Genomic DNA, 20,012 nt, shown 5'->3' with positions numbered 1-20,012 from the left:
AGAAGTGTTCTGTGGTTCCAACTTCTCAAAGGTGAAACGTTGCCGCTTTAATCTCTTTCCTATTCTGTAAATTGAACATCTTTGAGTTTGGATAAATCACTTTTTTTTTTTGGAAGACATCACCCTGAGCTTTGGGGAAATTGTTACAGCCATTCTTTTTCCAGAAATCTAATGGTAACATGGTTCAATTAATCCAGAAAAGTATCAATAGCAGTCCATCCAAGGACAATAATGGTTAATTTCATTCTTATCTACCAAATATATACAACATATAGCTCTAACACGCAGACAATAGTGTTGCATTATATTCAGAGCTTAACTCTTTCTGGATGTGAAGCTGCCAAACGTATCTGGTGTGCAGTCGCCTTGAATCTGTTCATGTTATGTCATTCAATTAATTGTTAGATAATGGAAAAATGAAAGCGATATCTCCTGACACACAACGAGTGAGAGCCTTTCGCACAGTGAGAGAGATCGCAGCCAGATGGCACTAAGTTTCCACGCGGCGCTGCCCGAGGTCTGTCCTCTGCTGGTTTTTACAGAGAGCGCTGACGGATCAGCGGCAGAGGGGGCTGACGCATGTTCTCTCAGCCTCGCCACTAAAGAGGCAACATCACAGCTCCACTCACTTCAAAGACCTCTCTTCCTATTCACACACTGTCACCGCTGCCACAGTGGGAGGATATAGACTTGAATGTCTTTTCCTTTGTGGTCACAACACACATCCTCTCTCTGTGAAAACAAACCAGTGAAGGAAAGAGAATAACTCTTAACAGAAAACATTTTTATTTGCCCTTCAAAGACAAAAGCAAGTGAATTAACAGTGTGGGACCTTTCATCGCAAAGTGTTATAAAAATACAAACGTGACCTAGTTGCTTCGGGGTGTTTAAGGTCTTTCAGCACAAAACACTCCGGCTGCGTTAAGGAGCCGGATAAATAGGGAATAAAAGGGAATAAATATTCTTGTCGGTCAGTCAACAGTCTGGCTTTGGGTCATGTTTTCATCCCCCATAGTCACAGTGTTGTTGTCAACACTGCTGTCAATCTCGTCTATGTGGTCATCCTGGGTGCTGTGGTCCCCATGGTAACCATGGTCACTGTGGTGATCCGCATCATGATTCAGCTGTGCATACTCCACTGACCCCTGCCGAGAAGGGACAAGAAAATAAATGCGATGCCTGCGTGAAGGAATAGATCGATCAGCATGACAGAAAGACAGCTTCACTAAAAAAAAAAAAAATCTAACAAAGAATGTTGAACAAATATATCTCATACACTACATACAAGAGACGATTACTGTAAAAAGTTGCATTTCAGTGAGATGAATGGGAATTTTGTTCCATTTGCTGATTTTTAGACTTATTGCAAGCAAGGATTTTTTGAGAGGAATTTTGTCCAGTGTTATAATCATCTGTCTGTGATTAAACCATGATGCTTGAATAAAAATGAACGAAGTAGAGTGAGTATGCAGATAAACAAGAAGCGTTACAGTTTCACAGGTGTAAAACAATCTGTCACTGATATTTTATGGTGAGAGCCAAACAAAAAAAAACAATTTAAATGTGGGCGACACTTTTTTTTTTTAACAATGTCTTAAAGTTAAGTGAAAAAAAAAAAACACAAGAAAAAAAAACCATTGTAACTGGTACAAATTGTACTGAAACAAGCGTTTAGCCTCCAGCCATGCTAGCAGCTCTGTGAGGATGTAGGCTTCTCTGGCACAGTTGAGGCTGATGGAAATATTTAGTATTATTAGTCAAAAGCCAAAGTGTTGATGATGAAATGAGCTGATTACTGTTCACCAAATTATTAGGATTCATCCTCTGGGGACCATGAAGGTTTCTCAATGTTGCTGAAATAACTGACTGACTGGCAGAGTTATAAGGCTGTTCCTTTGTTAGCTTAATAAGTTGAGTAAATGTTGATTTTTGGAAAACACTTCCTTAAAAGTAAAAACATATTATTATGTATCTACAGTAGTTTCCTTAATCAACTCTATGAGTTTAAGCGTGCCTGTAGACTCATTTCTGTATGTTCACTTGACCTGCTTTGTATTGCAACAGAGTAACAGTAACAATTGAACACAAGTCGAGCCAAATGACAGTCTTTCAGGGACACTTCCCACATAATTCTTAATAAATTAACACATATTTACAAAACAGCACAATAAATTGCTTATGAGTATTAATACTTTGAGTTACCTGTCTACAAACAATAAAAACTGACTCCACAGGGTTTCCGTTTATTGCACTGTGTGTGCCCGTGACAGGCCTCTCTAAACAAAGACACAACAGATTCATGAGAGCGTGTGCCGCTTGGTGGTTTGTGCATGCACTGTATGATGACGTGCGCATTTTTACTTACACCATCAGCCGGCTCTGGAGCACCTGCAAAGACAAAGCGAGACAACAGGCTCAGGAAACGCAAAAGGGGAGTAGGAAGATTAAAGGAGGGCTTGTTTAGTCGTCAGCACTCCCACGAACAAGCTCCCGCATCCCAGGGAGCTGGGAGCTTATCACGTTGCACACACTTGCACCAATATGCACGTGCTAATACAGTCTTTATATGGAAACAAATCTAAGAAGAAGAAGAAAACATGCCTGATTTTGTGCTTTCCTTTACTGCTGCATCATTGTTGGTGTAAATTCGTCTGACATTTAAGCTGTTGGGAGTTATTAGGAGCCAATGACTGAACAATGGACGAGAGTTTCCCTCATGAGCGCCAAACAATGGAGCGCGCTGCTCACTCAGTCTTTACGGATGTACACATAGTTTGGCTCTGATTGTTAGAACAGGAAGTGCTCTTTGACGAAAGCAGGAAGTGGACACCTGGCGACTGGGCCTTCTGTTTTAATAGGACATTCTTTCGCTAACAATGCAGATGTTTACAGTTGGGTCCTATTTCCTGGCGCTTTTCTTTTTTCCGTGGCCCAATTTCTCTCACCACACTGACGTGAGGGGAGATTTGAGTGAAGAGCAGGATGTTTGTCGTACCTTGCTTGGAGTTCCGCACTTCGCTGTACACCGTGTCTGTGCCCTTTTTCAACGGAGCTGTCAAAACAAATACGTAATAATTCTTGTCTGTTTATAAGATCAAAATGTTGACATTGTATAATATTTTAAAAAACAGTCGCAGTCTTACCTTTGTTAGGGTCTGCCTGTCTGATCTGCACTTCTGTGTATCGAGGTTCCGCCTTGTCCGGAGAGGTCACACTGTTCTGGTCGTCAGACTCTGCAGTACAACACAGCAGCAAACATTAAAGTCTAACCTCACTAATTATTGTGAATCAAACAGTGTCATATTAAGTGATATTCAAAGGACAACTGCTATTTTCTAATAAAACTAAAAAACATTCATCGGCTGCTTGTCTAAGTCTGATATATCTTATTCAGCGGTGCCACAGAGCTCCATTGTCATGCAGTGGGTGACATGTCTCTGGTGATCAGTTCCAGCTTCTAACAAGGTTTGTCAGCCAATCCACCTTACTCCTGACTTTGCAAGTTTACCCATAGTTCATAGCGGTAGTCGGTTATGCTCTTCCGGTTGAACTGGTTGAACTGGGTTTTTACGCTAGCATAGCTGTCGCAGATACACAGACGTGTATATATTCTGTGGAAGATATTCATAAACCCAAATATTTATTTTTGTCTCAAAGCCGTGAGCCATACTAGTCTCCACTCCTCCTTCTTCGGCATGTCCAGGTGGACAGTGTAACGTCTTTGGTATCCGTGTGTCATTAGCTATCAACAGTCTTGGTAGTTGCCAGATTGTGGGGAAAAAAAAGCAAGAATGGATGAGTTCTATAGTATGCACCCAGCAACACAGTGCTGCCCCAATGTTAGTTAGCTAGCATTCGCAATGTTAACGTTTGCTTGCTAGCGTTAGCTCTATCAACTACCGTTTGCCAGCCAACGTCAGCTAATGTTAGCAGCGTCTGCTAGTGCACAAACTGGAGAATAAGTGGCTGAATGTCACAAATGTTTACAGCTTTAAATTACTGTGATAATAATTAATACAAAATTAGATGTACGATAATTAGAATATTTCTGATCCTCTTGTGGTGAAAATCTCAACCTTCTGCACAGACAAGGAATCCATATAAGTATGGTTTCAGTCAGACACTCATGAAGTAAAGGTTTGTGTTGTTTCTAAAGTTGAATATTGTCATGACATGACACAAAGCAAAGGCAGAAGTAGAAAATCCTTCACTTTGCCTCTGCAGTAACTTCCCAGGATTTGTGTATGGGAATTGACTGAGCCTTTTCTCTCTCTCTCTCTCTCTCTTTTTTTTCTTTAAAGAACAATGAGCTTGACTCCTTTAAGATTTACGTCTTCAGTATTAACCAATAGGCTCGGGGCTGAGGCTGACAGACAGGATAGGGAAGTCAATAAGTAGGCTGTTGAGAGAGAGACTAACAGTGCTGGAGTCACTGCTGTTTTCATGGGATTTGCAGACAACAAGAACAATGCAGAATAACACCAGCCCCATTGCTGGATAGACATTTTAATAAAGTCAAAAACTGTACATACACTCTACTCACCAGAGCCTGATACATGTTCACTCCAAACACTCTTTCCCATGATGCCTGGAGTGACTACACAGAGAGGACAGATCAGTCTCAGTTGCTTGATTGATACAATCTATTGCATGCAACTGCTTTTACGCTTTGAATAAGTTAAATGAAGCACTTTTTGTTCAGAGTACGAGTTGCAGCTCAGTATTCGTACTGTATCAGTATTACAAATGTTACCATTGGCAGCGTTATTGACCTCCGCGTGGGTGAGGCTCAGTCTCTCCGCCTTGGTGCTGACTGACTTCCTGAGACAAGGTGGACACAAAACTCAATCAGCTTGTTAAAACAGGAAGCCGCACAGGCGTCTCCATGCTGCCTGCTCTTGTAACTCACATTAACTTCAAAACACTGGCTTATGATAAGAACATGAGAAATGATGCTCACACTGACAGCTCGCCAGTTCTCCTCCTGAATCGGAGGAGACGTCTTGTAAAGGCGAGAACAACGATGAATGCCAGTATGAGCAGGATGCAGAAGACTGCGATAAGACCTTTCTTCCAGCCAGCCAGCATCACTGTAGAACAGATTCAAATATATATTGGGTATAAACATCTGGGTATACATAGGCAGCAATTTTGTGTAAAAATCCTGCCAAAGTTCAATTAAAGTCAGCACTGGCCGGATGCCAAAAATGCTTGTTAGTCTAAAGAAAACAAACCTCTGATTGTGACGGTGGCGCTTTTTTCGGTTTCATTTGCCGGATTGGTGCAAACACAGTAGTAATTCCCTTGGTGGTTTCCTCTCACATTGCTGATCTTGAAGGATGATTCCATTTTCTCGAAGGTCTTGAAAGTGTGAATTGCTTCTTCCTTCTCAGTGTGGTGGTACCAGGTGAAGATGATGGGAAGAGTGCCTCTCCGAACAGAACAAACCAGAGTCATGTCCTGCCCCTCAGACACGTCCCCCATGCTGGGCAGTATGCTCAACACTGGTTTTGACACAGGCTCTGTGTAGAAAATATATGTTAGACCAAGTTAACATCAATTTGCTTGAATGCGCTGTCGTCATTACCGCATCCAACACACCTATTATCGTGGCTGAACGTAGCAGCTGCCCTGTTTCTGTCACAGATGTCCTCTGTGGACTGTTTTTGGCATGGCAAAGGAACTTGTCCACGTCTGATCTCTTGTTGACTGCTGAGGTGTTAAAGATGGCCTGCTCCCCCGGGTGGCTCACCTCCATGGATTCAACCGCCGTGTTTGGGCTGAATAGGGTGTATGTGATGGGTAGAGTGCCACTGTCGCTGTGACAGAGCAGCTGGAAAGGCTTCCCCAACACCAGCGTACCCCCCACCACACTCAACACGGGTTTAGAAACAGGAACTGGGGATGGACCAATTAACCAGTTAGTCAGTGCAAGAGAACAAGACAAAGTTAAACAAGACTGTCTGCAGCCAAGCTAGCATTCCTGTGTGGCTGTACCTTGGCACAGTGGTGTGTCAAGCTAGGAAGGAAAAATGTCCAACATGTTCAGTGTTGATTGTGCTATCAAGAGTAGTTTAGCGGTATGCTAACATGCTAACAATGACAGCAGGAATTTGCATTTCCATAAAACAGGGCTACCCCAAATTTATGCTAGCAAAGAGCAAACTGGGCACTGGATAGATTTGGCCTTATATTCTGTTATTACAGAATGTAGCTAAGGTGGCCATAATGGCTAGGTAACATAAGCTAGGTGGCATTGATAACCTTTGCATGCTACGTAAGCTAAAGCTTGAGTTTAACCTTTTGCTTCTTTAGGATTAATCTTCTGGGAATCATGAATACCATTACAAAATGAATTACAAATTAATGGTCAATTCATTTATTTCTATGACTCACCTTTTGCTTTAACAACAACCTTTTGGCTTTCTTTCACAAAATTTTGTTTTGAAGAAGCCACATTCACTTGACAGGTGTAGTTGCCGTTTTCAGAAGGGTGCGCCTTAGTGCTGAATGTGTTTTGGCTGGTGACTTTGACGTTATCTCTGTAGATGGAGAAGTGCATGCTGTTGATGTCGATCTTGTCACGGGCGTAACTGGGTACAGAGCAGGCCACATGCAACTTGTCCCCCTCAAATATGTCAATGGGGTTCAAAGTCAGGCGTGGCTTTGAAAACAGCTCTGTTGGAGTGGGAACAAATCAAACATTACATAATGTATATGTGGTATGTTTGAGAATAGAAAAAGCTTTGAACTTTGATAATAGGGTACTAAATGTCATGGTAGACAGAATATCCGCTTCTTGCCTTTGACTGTGATTGTTTGATAGGTTTCTTTTTGCACACTGCCCCACACTGCCTTGCACACAAGCTCCCCAGAGTCGCCTTCCTGTGCAGTGAATCGATGATTAAGGGCGACTTGGGCTTGCTTGAGGATCCTCCGGTCTCTCGTCAGGAATACCTCAATGTTCGTTGGTGGATTAATCACTCTACAGACCACCTCCAATATTTCACCCTCATAGACGGTTGAGTTGGGCAGCACATTCATGACCGGGGCAATGTGGAGTGCTGCAAGACACAACTCGGACAACTCAGTCACACATCCTTTCTTTATCAATCTGATCTGCTCTTGGTGACCCAACAGATCTAATCACCTTTGACTATCACTTGAATCTCACTGCTGCGGTTGGAGCGCCTGGCCCCAGAAACCAGATTAATCTCATAGTCGCAGTACAGGAAGCTGTCCTTAACCTCTCTCAAAACCAGTGTGGTCTCGGACCAGTTCCCAGTGGACGCCGGCTGCTTTATCTTCTGAGACGCTCCGCTTCTGGATCTCTGGTAAAAGCTGAAGGTGAGGGGTCCTTTCTCGTCCGGAGCACTACAGATAGCTGTGAACTCCTCATTCTCATACGGTGAGGTGTTATTCAAATAGAGAATGGGGGTCTGCAGGCCTGAGGAGAGGAAAACCCAATAAGACAGCCATCAGTCAATATACAGATTCTCTTCCTTAATAAATGGTATAATAGGATGTGAGCTATCTGGAATGGATTATGGTTGCATTGCCAAAATGTCACTGAACCAGGAACAACGATAGCCTGATGCTGAATGTTTACAAGTTTCAAAACGCATGGGTCACAGAACATTCTTGAATCACTACAGACAATCACAATTTAAAGTGCCATACCCATGGAACCTTAATGGCACGGTGGCCATTTTCCTCCAACAGAAAGCTCAGGGTGGGAAACTTTAATGCTGCATGTAATGTGGTTCTGTTGCAGACTGCAAATCACTTGAACTCAGGTAGTCTGACAAAATGGTGTATTAATGGCTTTTCGATTGATGGATGGATATGACAAATCAGGAGGCACCTTCAGCCTATTTCAAGGTTAAACAACACATCTGATAAGCTATTAGCTGCTATTAGCATTCAACTACTTCTTAGCTAAAATAACCTTTTGATTACATTCCGCTTGGCGCACTTCCAGGTTTACAAGACGTATATTAATATTTCTGAATCAATTTACACCTTTCCTATTCATATCACAGTAAACAGTGTCGTATCAAACAGTTACATTAGCTAGAATGAATGGAACTGGATGCTAACTTTAGCTGTGTACCCTGAGAGATGGTCCAAAGTCCTTCCAAATGGACCCCCTAGAGCACAGCAGTACGACATTTGAGCTTCCCACCCTAAGCGTGACGTCAGAAGACAATGGCTGCCGTGTGATTATTGTTTATGGGTTTCCTGAAATTTCCTGATAAAAAGTTTTAATTCAAGAGATCTTTTTGCTTCTTCTTATGTGATCTCTTAAGAAATAAAAGACTAGCAGTATTGTTTCTGCAGCACGTTTGCTCTCTATCATGTCTAATTCCTTGAACACAACACCAAGAGAACAAGTTAAAAACTGTGGCATTTTCATGGCATAACTTTTTGAAAATAACACATACAGAATGTTGTCTTTGATTTATATTTAACTCAAGAAACTTTTAGGTTTATAAGAAAATTTTTTTTATATTGAAGAAGGCTGAAAATCAGTCTAAAATCCTCTCTCTTGTGGAGGAAAATGTTCGGCAGTAATGTGAATTATTAATCAAGTGGAAAGAAATACCCCAGATTTTGTCCAACTACTTTATGTTGACTCCCTTCCCCCTCCCCCAACCTCAGCTGTGATAAATGGAAGAATTCAGGTATATTATTGCATATTTCATGTACATTGTGCTTTCCCTGGGAACCAGGATTTATTGGAAACAAATAAATCTGCAGCTTTACCTGTGACGTCAAGTTTTTGGCCAAAGCTGGCTTTGCTCCTTTCCTTGACAGTGACTCGACAGTCATAGTTCCCAGAATCTGCCGCCCTGGCGGGGTTGAGCTCATACACAACTGAGTCTTCGGTGGTGGTCGAGGAGTGGATGACGTAGTCGTCCTGTTTGAGCTGGAAGGTGTGTGTCAGGTTGGGGATGTTGTCGTGAATGACTCTGACCTGGCAGTGTATTGTCACCGGCGTACCGCTCTGAACTGTGCTGCTGGGTAGGATTTTGAGCCCAACGGTATCTATAATGTATGCTGTAGATCCAAATGACACATGCAAATGAATTAGGGCGACGTTATGTCACTAGGGATGCATGTCTTGTTTATGTAAAACCAACATGAGGGACTGAGCCTGGGATACAACACAGGAGTCAGGGTGGGTTATTCTTTCTATAATAAGTCTGAAGGAAGGCACTCCCAGGCCATCAGTTGACTGCAGTGTAAGCAGGGGCAGCTGAAGGAAAGGAAAAAGCCTCAATAAGCAGTGTCTGACCCTCTCTGCCCCTGCTGGGAAAGCTGTGTTGATTTATCCCAGCTTCTGCTCTCCTTCAGCAACAACAGCACAGTGTAACCTGCCGCAAGTACTGCTGTTAGTTTGGACTCACTGAGGCAGTGAATGACTGTGTTAATTCTGCCACTGCAGAGTGAGAAAGTTCAGTTCAGTTTGAAAAATAGAGGTTTGGCAAAACTCAAGATCCACCTACTAGGTTTTTCTGGCGGGGAAAAAAATGGTTGACTTGAGTTCAAACTGTCAAAGAACACATGCAAGTAATACAATTTTAATGGAACAGTTCATAGAGAGTTCTGATTTTTGGAAATATGCGTATTTGCTTGTTCTAGCAGAGAGGTAGATGAGAAGATTGACACGACTCTCATGTCTGTGCGCTACAAATGAAGTTACAGACAGCAGGTACGTAGCTTAGCTTAGCACACTGACAGAAAATGGGGAAACAGCTAGCCTGGTTCTCTTAAATAGGGCTGCAGCAAATGATTATTTTAATTGTTGATTAACTTGACTTTTATTTTATCAGCCGCGTGATTATTTGACAAAGGAGACAATGGTGAAAGACGGCGATCCATGATTCCAAAAGCCCACAATGAAGTCTGCAAATTTCTTTGTCCAGAACCCACATACATTTACTTTACCATCAAAGAGGAGGACACAAGGGAGCCATGTACAATCTCAGATGAAGTGCCCTCTCTTAACTATAAATATATCACCATTTTCTGCACACCGGTGCCCCAACATGCACACCTGGCGCCCTTTTTTTATTTTTCTCATCCCTGCCCCATCAAACATCTTGAGTCAACCACTTACTCAAACCAAGTCAAAAATAGCTTACAATGAATGTCAGCTAACTGGACAGACATGCCAGTGACATCAGTATCGGCTTTATTTAACTCTGAGCAGGTGAGTGTTGAATTATTCTTTTTTAGACACTGCATGGCTCTACCTAGCCAGGAGCTCCAGATAAACCCTGACACAAGAGGAGAAACAGGAAGAAATTAGCATTTTATTCAAATTCATGAAAGCAGCTTCAAATTCGGGAGGTTCATTCAGACTCGCGCTGATTTGAAAGATTACCCAGCCTCACCTGTGTCAGCCAAAAATAGCTTCAGTGAATCTTACTATAAAGACTTGAAAATATCAAGGAGGCCAGGAGAGCATGATACGATGCCCATTCCATGCAGAAAATAACTGTGAGGTAAAAATAGCCTTATTCTAATCCAACGAGGACCGCATAACCTGAAACTGTCTCATCGCTGGAGGAACCACAGCCACCCAGAGCAATTATTAAACAAGACTCAAACTTCAAGTGTGATGCAGTTATACTTACACGACTGTCCGCTGGCACTTTGCCCTGTGTTGGAAGAAAAAAAAACAAAAAAAAAACCAGAAGTGAGAATTAGGGGGAAATTAGGTCGAACTGAAGGAACATCCTTTATCTTTGAAGCGGCACAACGGCGGGCCCTTACAGAGTTGGAGGAGGCTGCTGAGGAGCAGCAGCAGCAGCGGCAGGTTGGGGGGTCTGGAGTCCATGCTGAGTGATGGTGCTTCACTGCCGTAAGGTTGAAATACAAGGGGATGAGGAGGCCGGAGGAGCAGTCAGACGGACGTGGGAGGGACGCAGGAAGCGAGAGGTGGAGTGTACAGAGGAGAAACTCTTGGTGTTGTTGGTGAAGGGGGGGTGTTGTTGTCTTATCAAACCAGCTCCTTGTGCTGCTCGCCCGACAGGAAATGTCTGTTACTTCCTCTGGAATCAACCAGCGACTACGTTTTTAATATTGAGCGAGAGAGAGAAGGGGCATTTCGACACTAATGTGAGAGAGACCTGAACAACCCTTCTTCTCAGCATGGAGGCTGTTTCTTACTTAGTTCAGCAGCTTAAAGGTTAAATATATGAGGCTGAGATCAATAATACAGCAGAGAACAACTATTTAGGACAGAAAAAGGTAACTGTATACCAGTAAAGTTACAGAAGGGACATTGTAATTGGATTACAGATACATTTAGTCAAAAAAAGTGGGGATTACAAACAGGTTGAGCATTTTTAAATGAAGAACGATACTGTCTAACAGAAAGTAATCTAGTTACATTACTATTGTGATACTTGGGTTAGGTGACTGCATTATTTCAACAGGTATTTAGTAGCTGCATTGACATACAGTTTAAGAAGCCCTGGACTCTGGTAATGACATCGCACTTCCTCTAGTGTGTTTTGTAATTTGAGCCTCTCTCCATTTTGCACATGGCTGCCTGGTGAGAAACCTTCGCATATGACGGACAGTGCCATGGTTTGGCTCTTTGGTTGGTTGTTTCCTGTTCCAGTTTGTAGTTACGTCCGCATGTGTGTCATTTTTACTTTCCACTTCCTGTCTTTGTCTCTTTCCCACCTATTTTCTGTGTATACCTGTGTTTCATTTGTTAGTCATTCCTGTGTATTCAAGCCTGTGGTCTGCCCTCACTACTTTCCTTATGCCAGTTCTGTGTCTTCTGTTTGGCCTCCCTGAGTTCTCTGAGGCTCATCCTGGTTTGTTCTGTGTTCAGTTTTTGTGTTTCTCTTTAGTCTTTTGGATTTTTTTTTTTGCCCCGCTTGTTATGTTAGTTGGGCTGCCTGCCCTTTTCGTTGCCTGGATCTTGACTTTTTGGATGACGGCTCTCGATATTAAAGCTCGCTTTTTTTTTTCTTCACCTGCCTGTCGCTGCGTCTCCACCTGGGTCCTGATCTTTTTGTGAGACTTAACAGACAACTGGTGGTTGATTTCCACTGGAGAGATGTGTGAAATGAGACATTTTCAGCTGTAACCTCAAGGTTTGAAGACTTATTGTTAAAACACGGTGGTCTGACGTTTCTGCTGGGCTTATTTTGTGCACTGTATACTTTCAAATCCAACCACCACTGCTGAACCTATCGTAACTGCTAGCGTTAAACTCAATCTGTCATTTTCTGTGGCCCAACTGGTAGGTACTACGGTAGTGATAGTGTTGTTACAAATGAGATATGAAAGCATCAAACATGCATTTTAGATAACATTTTAGCATAATGCAAACAAACAACCCCCAACTTTATCAAAGAAAGGACGCACATATCTGTTTTGGTCTGAGATGCCGGTGCTCTAATAAGATCTAATGCCAGCGTCACATATCACATAATGGCAACCACTTTGATTTGACTTTATTATGTTGGAGACAACCTGGATAACCCTCGCAACAGGCCTGACTTCACAAATCTCACTTCCCAAATTCTTCATGTCATCCGCTGGCTCTTCAGAGATCTGCAGGGGAATTCCCGCTGAGCTCAAAACGTTACGCATATTTTGCGCAACCATAATCAGAACACGAGAAACTGACAACATCGCCTTTTACCTCACAGACCCACGCTCGGTAAAAGCCACTGGATGAGACTATGATGGAGCCGCTGAATCATTTATAAGATACAAACTAAGATCTTAGAAACTGCCAAGCTGTAACTGCAGTGATGTGTGTGGCAATGATTTATATATGATCCAGTATCTGGGCAATCTGGGATGAGGAAATGTCTGATTAAACCATCATAATTTTGCATTATCAATCCTTTACCTCTCCTGCAGAAGAGAAAAACAGACTTGAGTGGGCAGGTATTATTGTTGGACAGGTGTGGATAATCTCATAACAAATACTGTAACTGTCATGGCTTTGTTTACCCCATCAAATAAAAGCCCTGTGCTGTGGGAGTCCTCTGGGAACAGTCGTCGCTCCACTCAGCGCAGTATATTTCCCACATTAGCTCAGGGAACATGTCTACTGTCAGTACCACTGACAGCTTTTGATGTCACACATGCACAGCTGTGCAAACATTTTAAACCTGAGAGGGCGGTTTCAATTGGGTTCAAATTCCAGATGTGAGCAAGTATGCAATGCCGTGCAGCACCTTGCAGTCCTTAACTGTGACCACTAAGAGCTGCTGAAGACTAACAGAAGGAAGGTGCCTGAAAACCCCACATGGTCGGCTCTGCAGCTTTATCTGCAGTCTCTTTCATTTGTGCCACATCTTACAGACAACAAATGTTTTCAGGCTGCACAAAGGCTCATTCTATCTTCTCCAGAGCTGATGCAGAGGTGACACTGAAGGGCCACCATGTTATTTCAATACAAACTGTCCTGACCGAGCACGAATCGTACTTGACAGTGTCAACGGAGTCTGATGAAGCCGTTTCCTAATGCTTGTGTTGGTTAGCAGCAAATGAGAAGCTTCACAGATGTGTTATTCCTGCCGCTGGTGAAAGAAAGAAGATAATTGTGGTAAGTGACATTTATTCAGGAAATAGGTCAATCAGTTCACGCTTTCTAAAGGGCATTTAAAAACTATCAGCAAATACAGCATGGTTTTTGTTCTGAAATTTGAAGCCTCGGTGCATGAAGTACTTAGGTTCTTTAGCATTTTGCAGCCATGATTCAGCATTATTGCCTAGAAACTATACCACAAGTGTTTCCATATGTTATGTATATGTATATATGTTATGTGTTTATCACTTATTATTATTGGTCGTTTGTGAGTGGATCGTAACGTGACGAGAAAAATTAGACTTCCCCATCTCTCTCAGTTGCCTGCAGAAGCCTGTCGACAGTTTGTTTTAGCCGTTTACTGCAGCAGGACACAGGTCAGGTTTTTTTCACAACAGTCCAAAGGAAGTGACTACAAGTTCTCGAGTGCCTAATTTTAGTTTTGAGCATTTTCGACCAAAATTCTTACATATTACACCTTTAAGACCAAATTGAGCCATATGTTCGGTATCACCTCGAAACGAAAGGGAATGAAATAGGAAGATAAGGGAGGACAAATCTTCATGAATATCCACGTGATTTGGAAGGTAATAAGCTGAGAGCAGCCTATGACATTGTGAAAACATCAGCCTACATGTATACTGACTCATTATTATCAATTTGTCACCACATCAATGTCACTATTTTACCATTTGTGATTACACTGATACAACCCCTTTAACCTTGGTATGTTACCGCATTGCCAAATATATCCACACTAAAGAGTTCTGCCTATTTCCAAAAGTTTTCCCAGTTATTACCCTGTTGTTAAATTTAAGCATATTTTTAACCAGATATACCAGTTGGCAGGACCAAGATATTGCATGGCATTACTAAATGATTGCCTCTTTATTATCAAACTACAACCATGTTTTTGACAAGCTGAATGTTAAGTGCTCGCTAGATTTTGTGTCCGATGAGGTTGCGGAACAGATCCGCTCTGTGAGCTAACATGCCAGCCTCCCATCCACATCAAACAAGCCAAAGTTATTTTCCACACACACATTTATTTGGTGTTCTTGAGTCCACTGAGAGCAGTTCATCAGAGCACTCTCTGCATTAGTATACATAACATTACTCTGCTGAATCTCTGCTGCAGGAACAGTTTTTCTCTTCATATCATTTAGAAATAAATACCATAATACAACTGGAAGTAGTTTATTGGGATACTGACCATAGGCACCAATGGGACTTTAACCTCCATTTGTGTATTGGCGGTCTTCCAACAGTGTCAGATACGGCTGCAATAGTTTTTTTTTAGAAGGGATTCAACAAATTTAAAGAAATGGCCTGACCTGCGCAGCCCCCTAACAGCCGAGCTCACCGCTGTGCTCGGCTCTACTTAGCCATAATCTCCTCACCTCCTCATTTCCGCTGAATTAGCTCTGGTGAAATATTCGCAGAGAGGGTCGGGGTTTAATTGTACATGGAGTCACATCATCAGGATACACACTCAGACACATACACACACTCAAATAAAAATAATTTTAGGCACTCTATCTTTGCATCCATCTCGGGGGCGGCAGTAGCTCCTGAGTAGCTCAGTCTGAGGACTTGAAGGTCGCTAGTTCAAGTCCCACTTGGACAGTATGAAAGTATGATATGGGCATTGTTGAGCAAGACACTGGCCCCTAACAGTGCTTGTTGGGCGCTGTAGCATGTGTGGCAGCCCCTTCACTCATCTTCTCTACGCTGCCTGTGTGTATGATGTGAGTGGAAATCCTGTTGCAGGATTACAAATAGTGTATGTAAAAATGTAAAAAAAACATAAAATAGGTAGTGAACTAATGGAAATGCTCACTCACCACTTGTGTGCTGTATCCAGGGTGACAGGGTGAAGAACACATGCCAAGTTCCCCTTTGTTCTTTATGACTGGACGCATTATGCAAACAACCCCTCATTTTTAGGGTCCTTGCCTGAAAGAGTCACAAGTCACAGTGTGTGGTGGTACACGTCAAATCATGAAATCGATGTCTGCGGTCAAATGCAAATGCAAACAACATTTCGCTGCCAGAGATTAGAAACAGCACAAGAACTCAGGAATGTGTTTTTGCTCAAATTGAACATTGTGAACTGTGCCGCTGTTCCTCTGAATCACACAAGGACAATCTACCACAACACACGTCTGAAGAGGACAGGGAAATTATGAGATGAGTAGAAAACTCTGTTGTCCCCTATTTTATTCAGGCCTATGGGAAATGATTCCGGATAATAGAACACTTCATTGAAAGACTTGAGATGCGAAACGTGTTTCTGCCCTGACGCAAATGTCTTCGGGGTCTAATTACAAGCAATTAGCCCAGGTGTTGTATAACAATTTAGCCTGTACAGTCACACAGTCATGATTTAAGGGGAAACAAACTGCACTGGAACAAATGCTTCGATACAACAAACCAAAAGTGGGACAGTAGCCAAGTCTCTATTCAAATATAGCTCAAATTCAAACGACTTTCTGCAGCTTTTATTGTCATTGCACCAGCTTTCCCACCTCAACCAAGCATAGAAACCGACAAGTTGTGCCAATTACATGACAGAATAAATATCTCCTGTTTTATTTTGACCTTGAGAGACCTTGTTAACTGCGTCAACTGTTGTTAAATGGGATGGTCTGGCCTTTGGAGCATTTCCTGGTTGTGTCACCAGATGTTTTACCCTTACGACACGATTTCTGCCGCGCAGGCCTGCGAAAGTGACGATCTACGCCACGTGATGTCGCCATTTTCTCTCTTTCTCTCTTCTTTTTAGGGTGCCCAAAGAATGTTGGGATATGTGAGGCCACAAAGGATATTAGCGATGCATCCTCCAGAGAGAAGGAAAAGAAGGCTGCATTTGTGGGCTGCATTTGGAGGAGCCTTCAAATTGGGTCAAACTTCGCCCGGCATTGTGACGTAATTGGCATTCAAATGCGGCCTCCGAAGGATGCAGACCCTGAATTGAGACACATCGAGCGTCTCACTTCTGTGCTTTCCCCTCTGTGTTTCCCTTAATTACCTCATCTTGTCATTAGTGTGTCTGCATATGGTCTTAGTCCTCCCTCTTGTCTTTGTCAGTTCATCTTGTGATGTTCTGCTCTAGGTTCCCCCCAGCTTCTCCTCATGTCTCACATGTGGTGTGTTGTTTGTTGATTTGAACTTTGCTTTTGTTTGTACTTTGCATTAGCCGTCAGTTGCTACTTTGATTTTGTTCCTGGTGACTCCTTTTTGGTTTCTGGTTCTGCTGGTTTTTGTATTCAGCTTTGTTAAATAAAGCTCGCCTTTTGTTCCCCCCCATCCTGCAGTTGGGTCCTTAATTATAACCTCACCGTAACAACATCACTGAAAATGAACATTTGATACTTGTTTTTCTCAGAAAAAATCCAATCACCTGGCTAAGCACTGCCATTTTATGACCTCGAAATACCCCTGCCTGAGAGCAACAGGGGCTAAAATGCATTATAGTTCTCTATTTCCTACACTGACATTATGCATAATGTAGTTGCATTATTTCCAAGTTTGCAAGAAGTCTCATCGGTTACATGATGCATCAATCATCCAGCAGCTGGCATGTAAGTGGCACAGGAGGGAGGAGCAAGAAGAGAGAGGGGGTCACATGTCTACTCATTGGCTGATGTAGGATCTAGGACGGGCATAGAAGCTCATATTTGCTCAAATGAGCTGTCAAGGAGTTTCACATGTTAGGTCAGGGAAGCGCTGCGTCATCACGGGGACAATAATGAAGACATCGTTAAGGTTAGGGCATGATCATGGCGGTGCTTAACTGTTGCTCGATAACATCTATTTACTATACTATGTTGACAGATGCGCCCACTGCGGCCCTCGTTCCCATGTGGACCTAGAAAGAGATTTGTTACGTGGATGCAAAAAGATGTTTTCAGGCACTGGCTGAAATCACTCATGCTGCCATTCTTCTTTGGAGGACAGTCATGAACACCCTCGGGTGATATTTAGACATTTTTGCAAATTTCTGTCCATACAAAAAAAAAAAAAAGTGAACAAAAACAGGTGCATTGAAACACACCATCATCTCTGTTGACTCATCCAGCTACAGCCGAGTGTTTACTCTACAGAGCCTCGCTCCATCTCCTCCTCCCTCCTCCCTGTGTTTTGACAGAACCCAGCCAGTTTCCTCCCCAGAGAGCCTCTGCACCTCGTACCGGTCCGGATGAACCGAGGCTGGTTCTGGGAACACCGTTGATGAGGGACCACATCAAGACGTTTCTGCCTGTGGCGCCACAGCCTGCGGGAGACGGGGAGTGTTGCCTTGTAGCAACACTTTGAGGCTACCTGTCCCACACAACCTCACGCCCAACCTCGACTCCCCCTGTCAGTCTGTCCAGCTGGGTCACAGCTGTTCTGTTTCACTTTTTATTTCCAATTTTCATCCCCAGTTCATCCCTTTTCGCTCTGCTATCCTAACAATTTTTTTTTCAAAATATGTCTTCTGACTTTCTCTCTCTCTCTTCCTCTTTCTGTTGTCCTCACTCCACCCACCTCTAGTCTAACGTATCAATAATAAATGATCCGAGAGGCTTGGCTGTGACAAGCTCTCTGCATCGACTCTCTCTGGGTTAGAATGTGACAGTGCTCCAGGTCCTCGTACAGCCCCGGGTTTACAGTAAGACGCGGACACTGAGGTGCCATGAAGGAAAAGTCATGCTCATTGTTCCGTACCGCGGAACATTAACGGATGTGTGCATCACGGCACAGCCGGCCTTCAAACCTCCTCTTGTCGCCCCCTCAATGCAGCGCATGTATCAAGGCGTGCGGTGCGTGAACAGCTTCATCTGAAATACCGCGGGGGGGGGCCACTGCTCTGAGGCGCCTGCTGTGTGCTCACTCCCTGCAAAGACCCGGATCCAAGACCCCCTGATGTTCACATGCTGGTTTGAACATGAATCTAATTCTTTCTCCACCCTCTGTTTTTTTTGTTGTTAGTCCCATGTTAGATACGCCCTGCTGAAGGGTCCTTGAGCAACGCACTCCAGGAGTGCTGTCCCTTCGCAAATCCTGGTGAGCTACAGGGAGGCAGAGAGAGGATCACATCTGCGTGAGTCTCAATATCTATTATGCAGGCATCAAAGAACATAAAGATTAATTGCCCCGTAACACAATCAGGTCCTCCGGAACAGCTTGTTTTCTCTCATTAGAAGGGAATGAAGAGAGGGTCTCAAGGCTGTGGTCTTTAAAAACTACGGGTTGGTTTCCATCCAAATGTGATGGAAATTATAAATGCTTGTTACAGATTTCAAGAAAATCTGGTAAAGCATGATCCAAAATAATTCCCACTGCTGCTATACAAACATTAGGAGCTGAGCGCAGAAACACAAGCAGAGAGGTGGTGCTAATTCTTCAGCCGGGTGCCATCAAAGCTTTCCAGCAGGAGAGGGCACAATGACATATGACATGAGATGACAAAAGTGAGACAGTCAAATGCCGGGTGTCTTCACCAGATGAAAAGGCAGACGACGACTGCAGAGGAGCAGCAGAGGAGGAATTCAGGCAGAGTTGCTGTGAAGCAAAGCGACGAGGGCGAGATGCTCACCCAGGAGACGGCTGATCATGCCCAGTGTGAAAACAAAGCGGTGGTCGGGCTGCAGGGGTCATGCCGTTGTGGGCGATCTGCGTTGTCTATGTTTGAGGATAGATTGAGAAAGCGTGATGGAAAATGTGACATATGTATTTATTTCCTGTGACCCGTTAAGACGTTTAAATCACAGGGTTCACGCGTGTGTTCCACCCTGGTTAGTGTTTTGCTCTATTTTTTCGGAATAGTAAACCTTTTTGTTGAAGTTTGGCTTCAACATGTGAATGGTATTTCGATACATCATCAGAAAAAAATCACATCTATTTTTGAACCCTATATTTTGGAGGTTTTTGGTGCTTTACATTGCTGTCAGAAAGCTGCGTAATACAGTGGGGGGCAGATGCAGCTGTGCTTATGCAAAGCGATAAGGATGGTGAACGGTTGAGGGAACATAGTGCCAAAGGAAAAATGCATTCTGCCGGCAATGCGCAGCACCAAAGGGGTGGGCCTTCTTTTAGGTGGCTAAAATACATCTTGCTGACGGTCTCGTTGGGCAGTACGATGCTCTGCCTTCCTGTCTGTGCTGCAAGCTGCTTCTCCACACAGGGGGAGAGCCAACGGATCTCATGTAGATGCATGCAAGCCCACATCAAAAGGCTCCAACTGTCCCTTTAAGTGTAACTTAAACAGAAAAGCACATAAGACCTTGCTTTGAGGTGCAAATGATCTCCTCGCTGAGCAAAGTCTTGACTCAAGGTAAGCGATTTTCCTCCTGGTTATTGCAGGCTGGAATGTGTCTCCCAGCCGATGATGAACTTGGCATGAGCTTTACGAACAATGTTAAGGGGCGACACACTCCAAAGCCGCGTGTTTGGCTTT

At 43.3% G+C, this 20,012-nt stretch overlaps 1 protein-coding gene across 3 annotated transcripts; it reads right to left on the bottom strand.

Moving 5' to 3' along the window:
* Positions 1-763: 763 nt before the first annotated feature.
* Positions 764-11,024, bottom strand: pecam1 (platelet/endothelial cell adhesion molecule 1). Of its 3 annotated transcripts, XM_037090120.1 has the most exons (16): positions 10,783-11,021; positions 10,644-10,667; positions 8,767-9,060; positions 7,151-7,447; positions 6,804-7,064; positions 6,397-6,678; positions 5,602-5,898; positions 5,235-5,522; positions 4,961-5,090; positions 4,754-4,821; positions 4,544-4,597; positions 3,144-3,233; positions 2,996-3,052; positions 2,366-2,388; positions 2,203-2,276; positions 1,009-1,145 (listed from the first exon to the last, which is right to left on the bottom strand). In XM_037090120.1, exons 1-15 carry the CDS (start codon positions 10,844-10,846, stop codon positions 2,244-2,246), a joined length of 2,262 nt encoding a protein of 753 aa, XP_036946015.1. In that variant the 5' UTR covers positions 10,847-11,021; the 3' UTR covers positions 1,009-1,145; positions 2,203-2,243. The 3 variants fall into 3 exon arrangements, 2 of the variants coding, with proteins under 2 accessions (XP_036946014.1, XP_036946015.1); XM_037090119.1 differs by lacking the exon at positions 2,203-2,276 and having other exon boundaries at positions 764-1,145; positions 10,783-11,015; XR_005073055.1 differs by lacking the exons at positions 1,009-1,145; positions 2,203-2,276; positions 2,366-2,388; positions 2,996-3,052 and having other exon boundaries at positions 3,146-3,233; positions 4,754-4,817; positions 10,783-11,024.
* Between the last annotated feature and the right edge of the window lie 8,988 nt (positions 11,025-20,012).

Source organism: Acanthopagrus latus, chromosome 23 (assembly GCF_904848185.1).
Source record: "Acanthopagrus latus isolate v.2019 chromosome 23, fAcaLat1.1, whole genome shotgun sequence".
Taxonomy (NCBI): domain Eukaryota; kingdom Metazoa; phylum Chordata; class Actinopteri; order Spariformes; family Sparidae; genus Acanthopagrus; species Acanthopagrus latus.
Note: the sequence above shows the minus strand (reverse complement) of the source record. Positions and strands in the feature narration are given on the sequence as shown.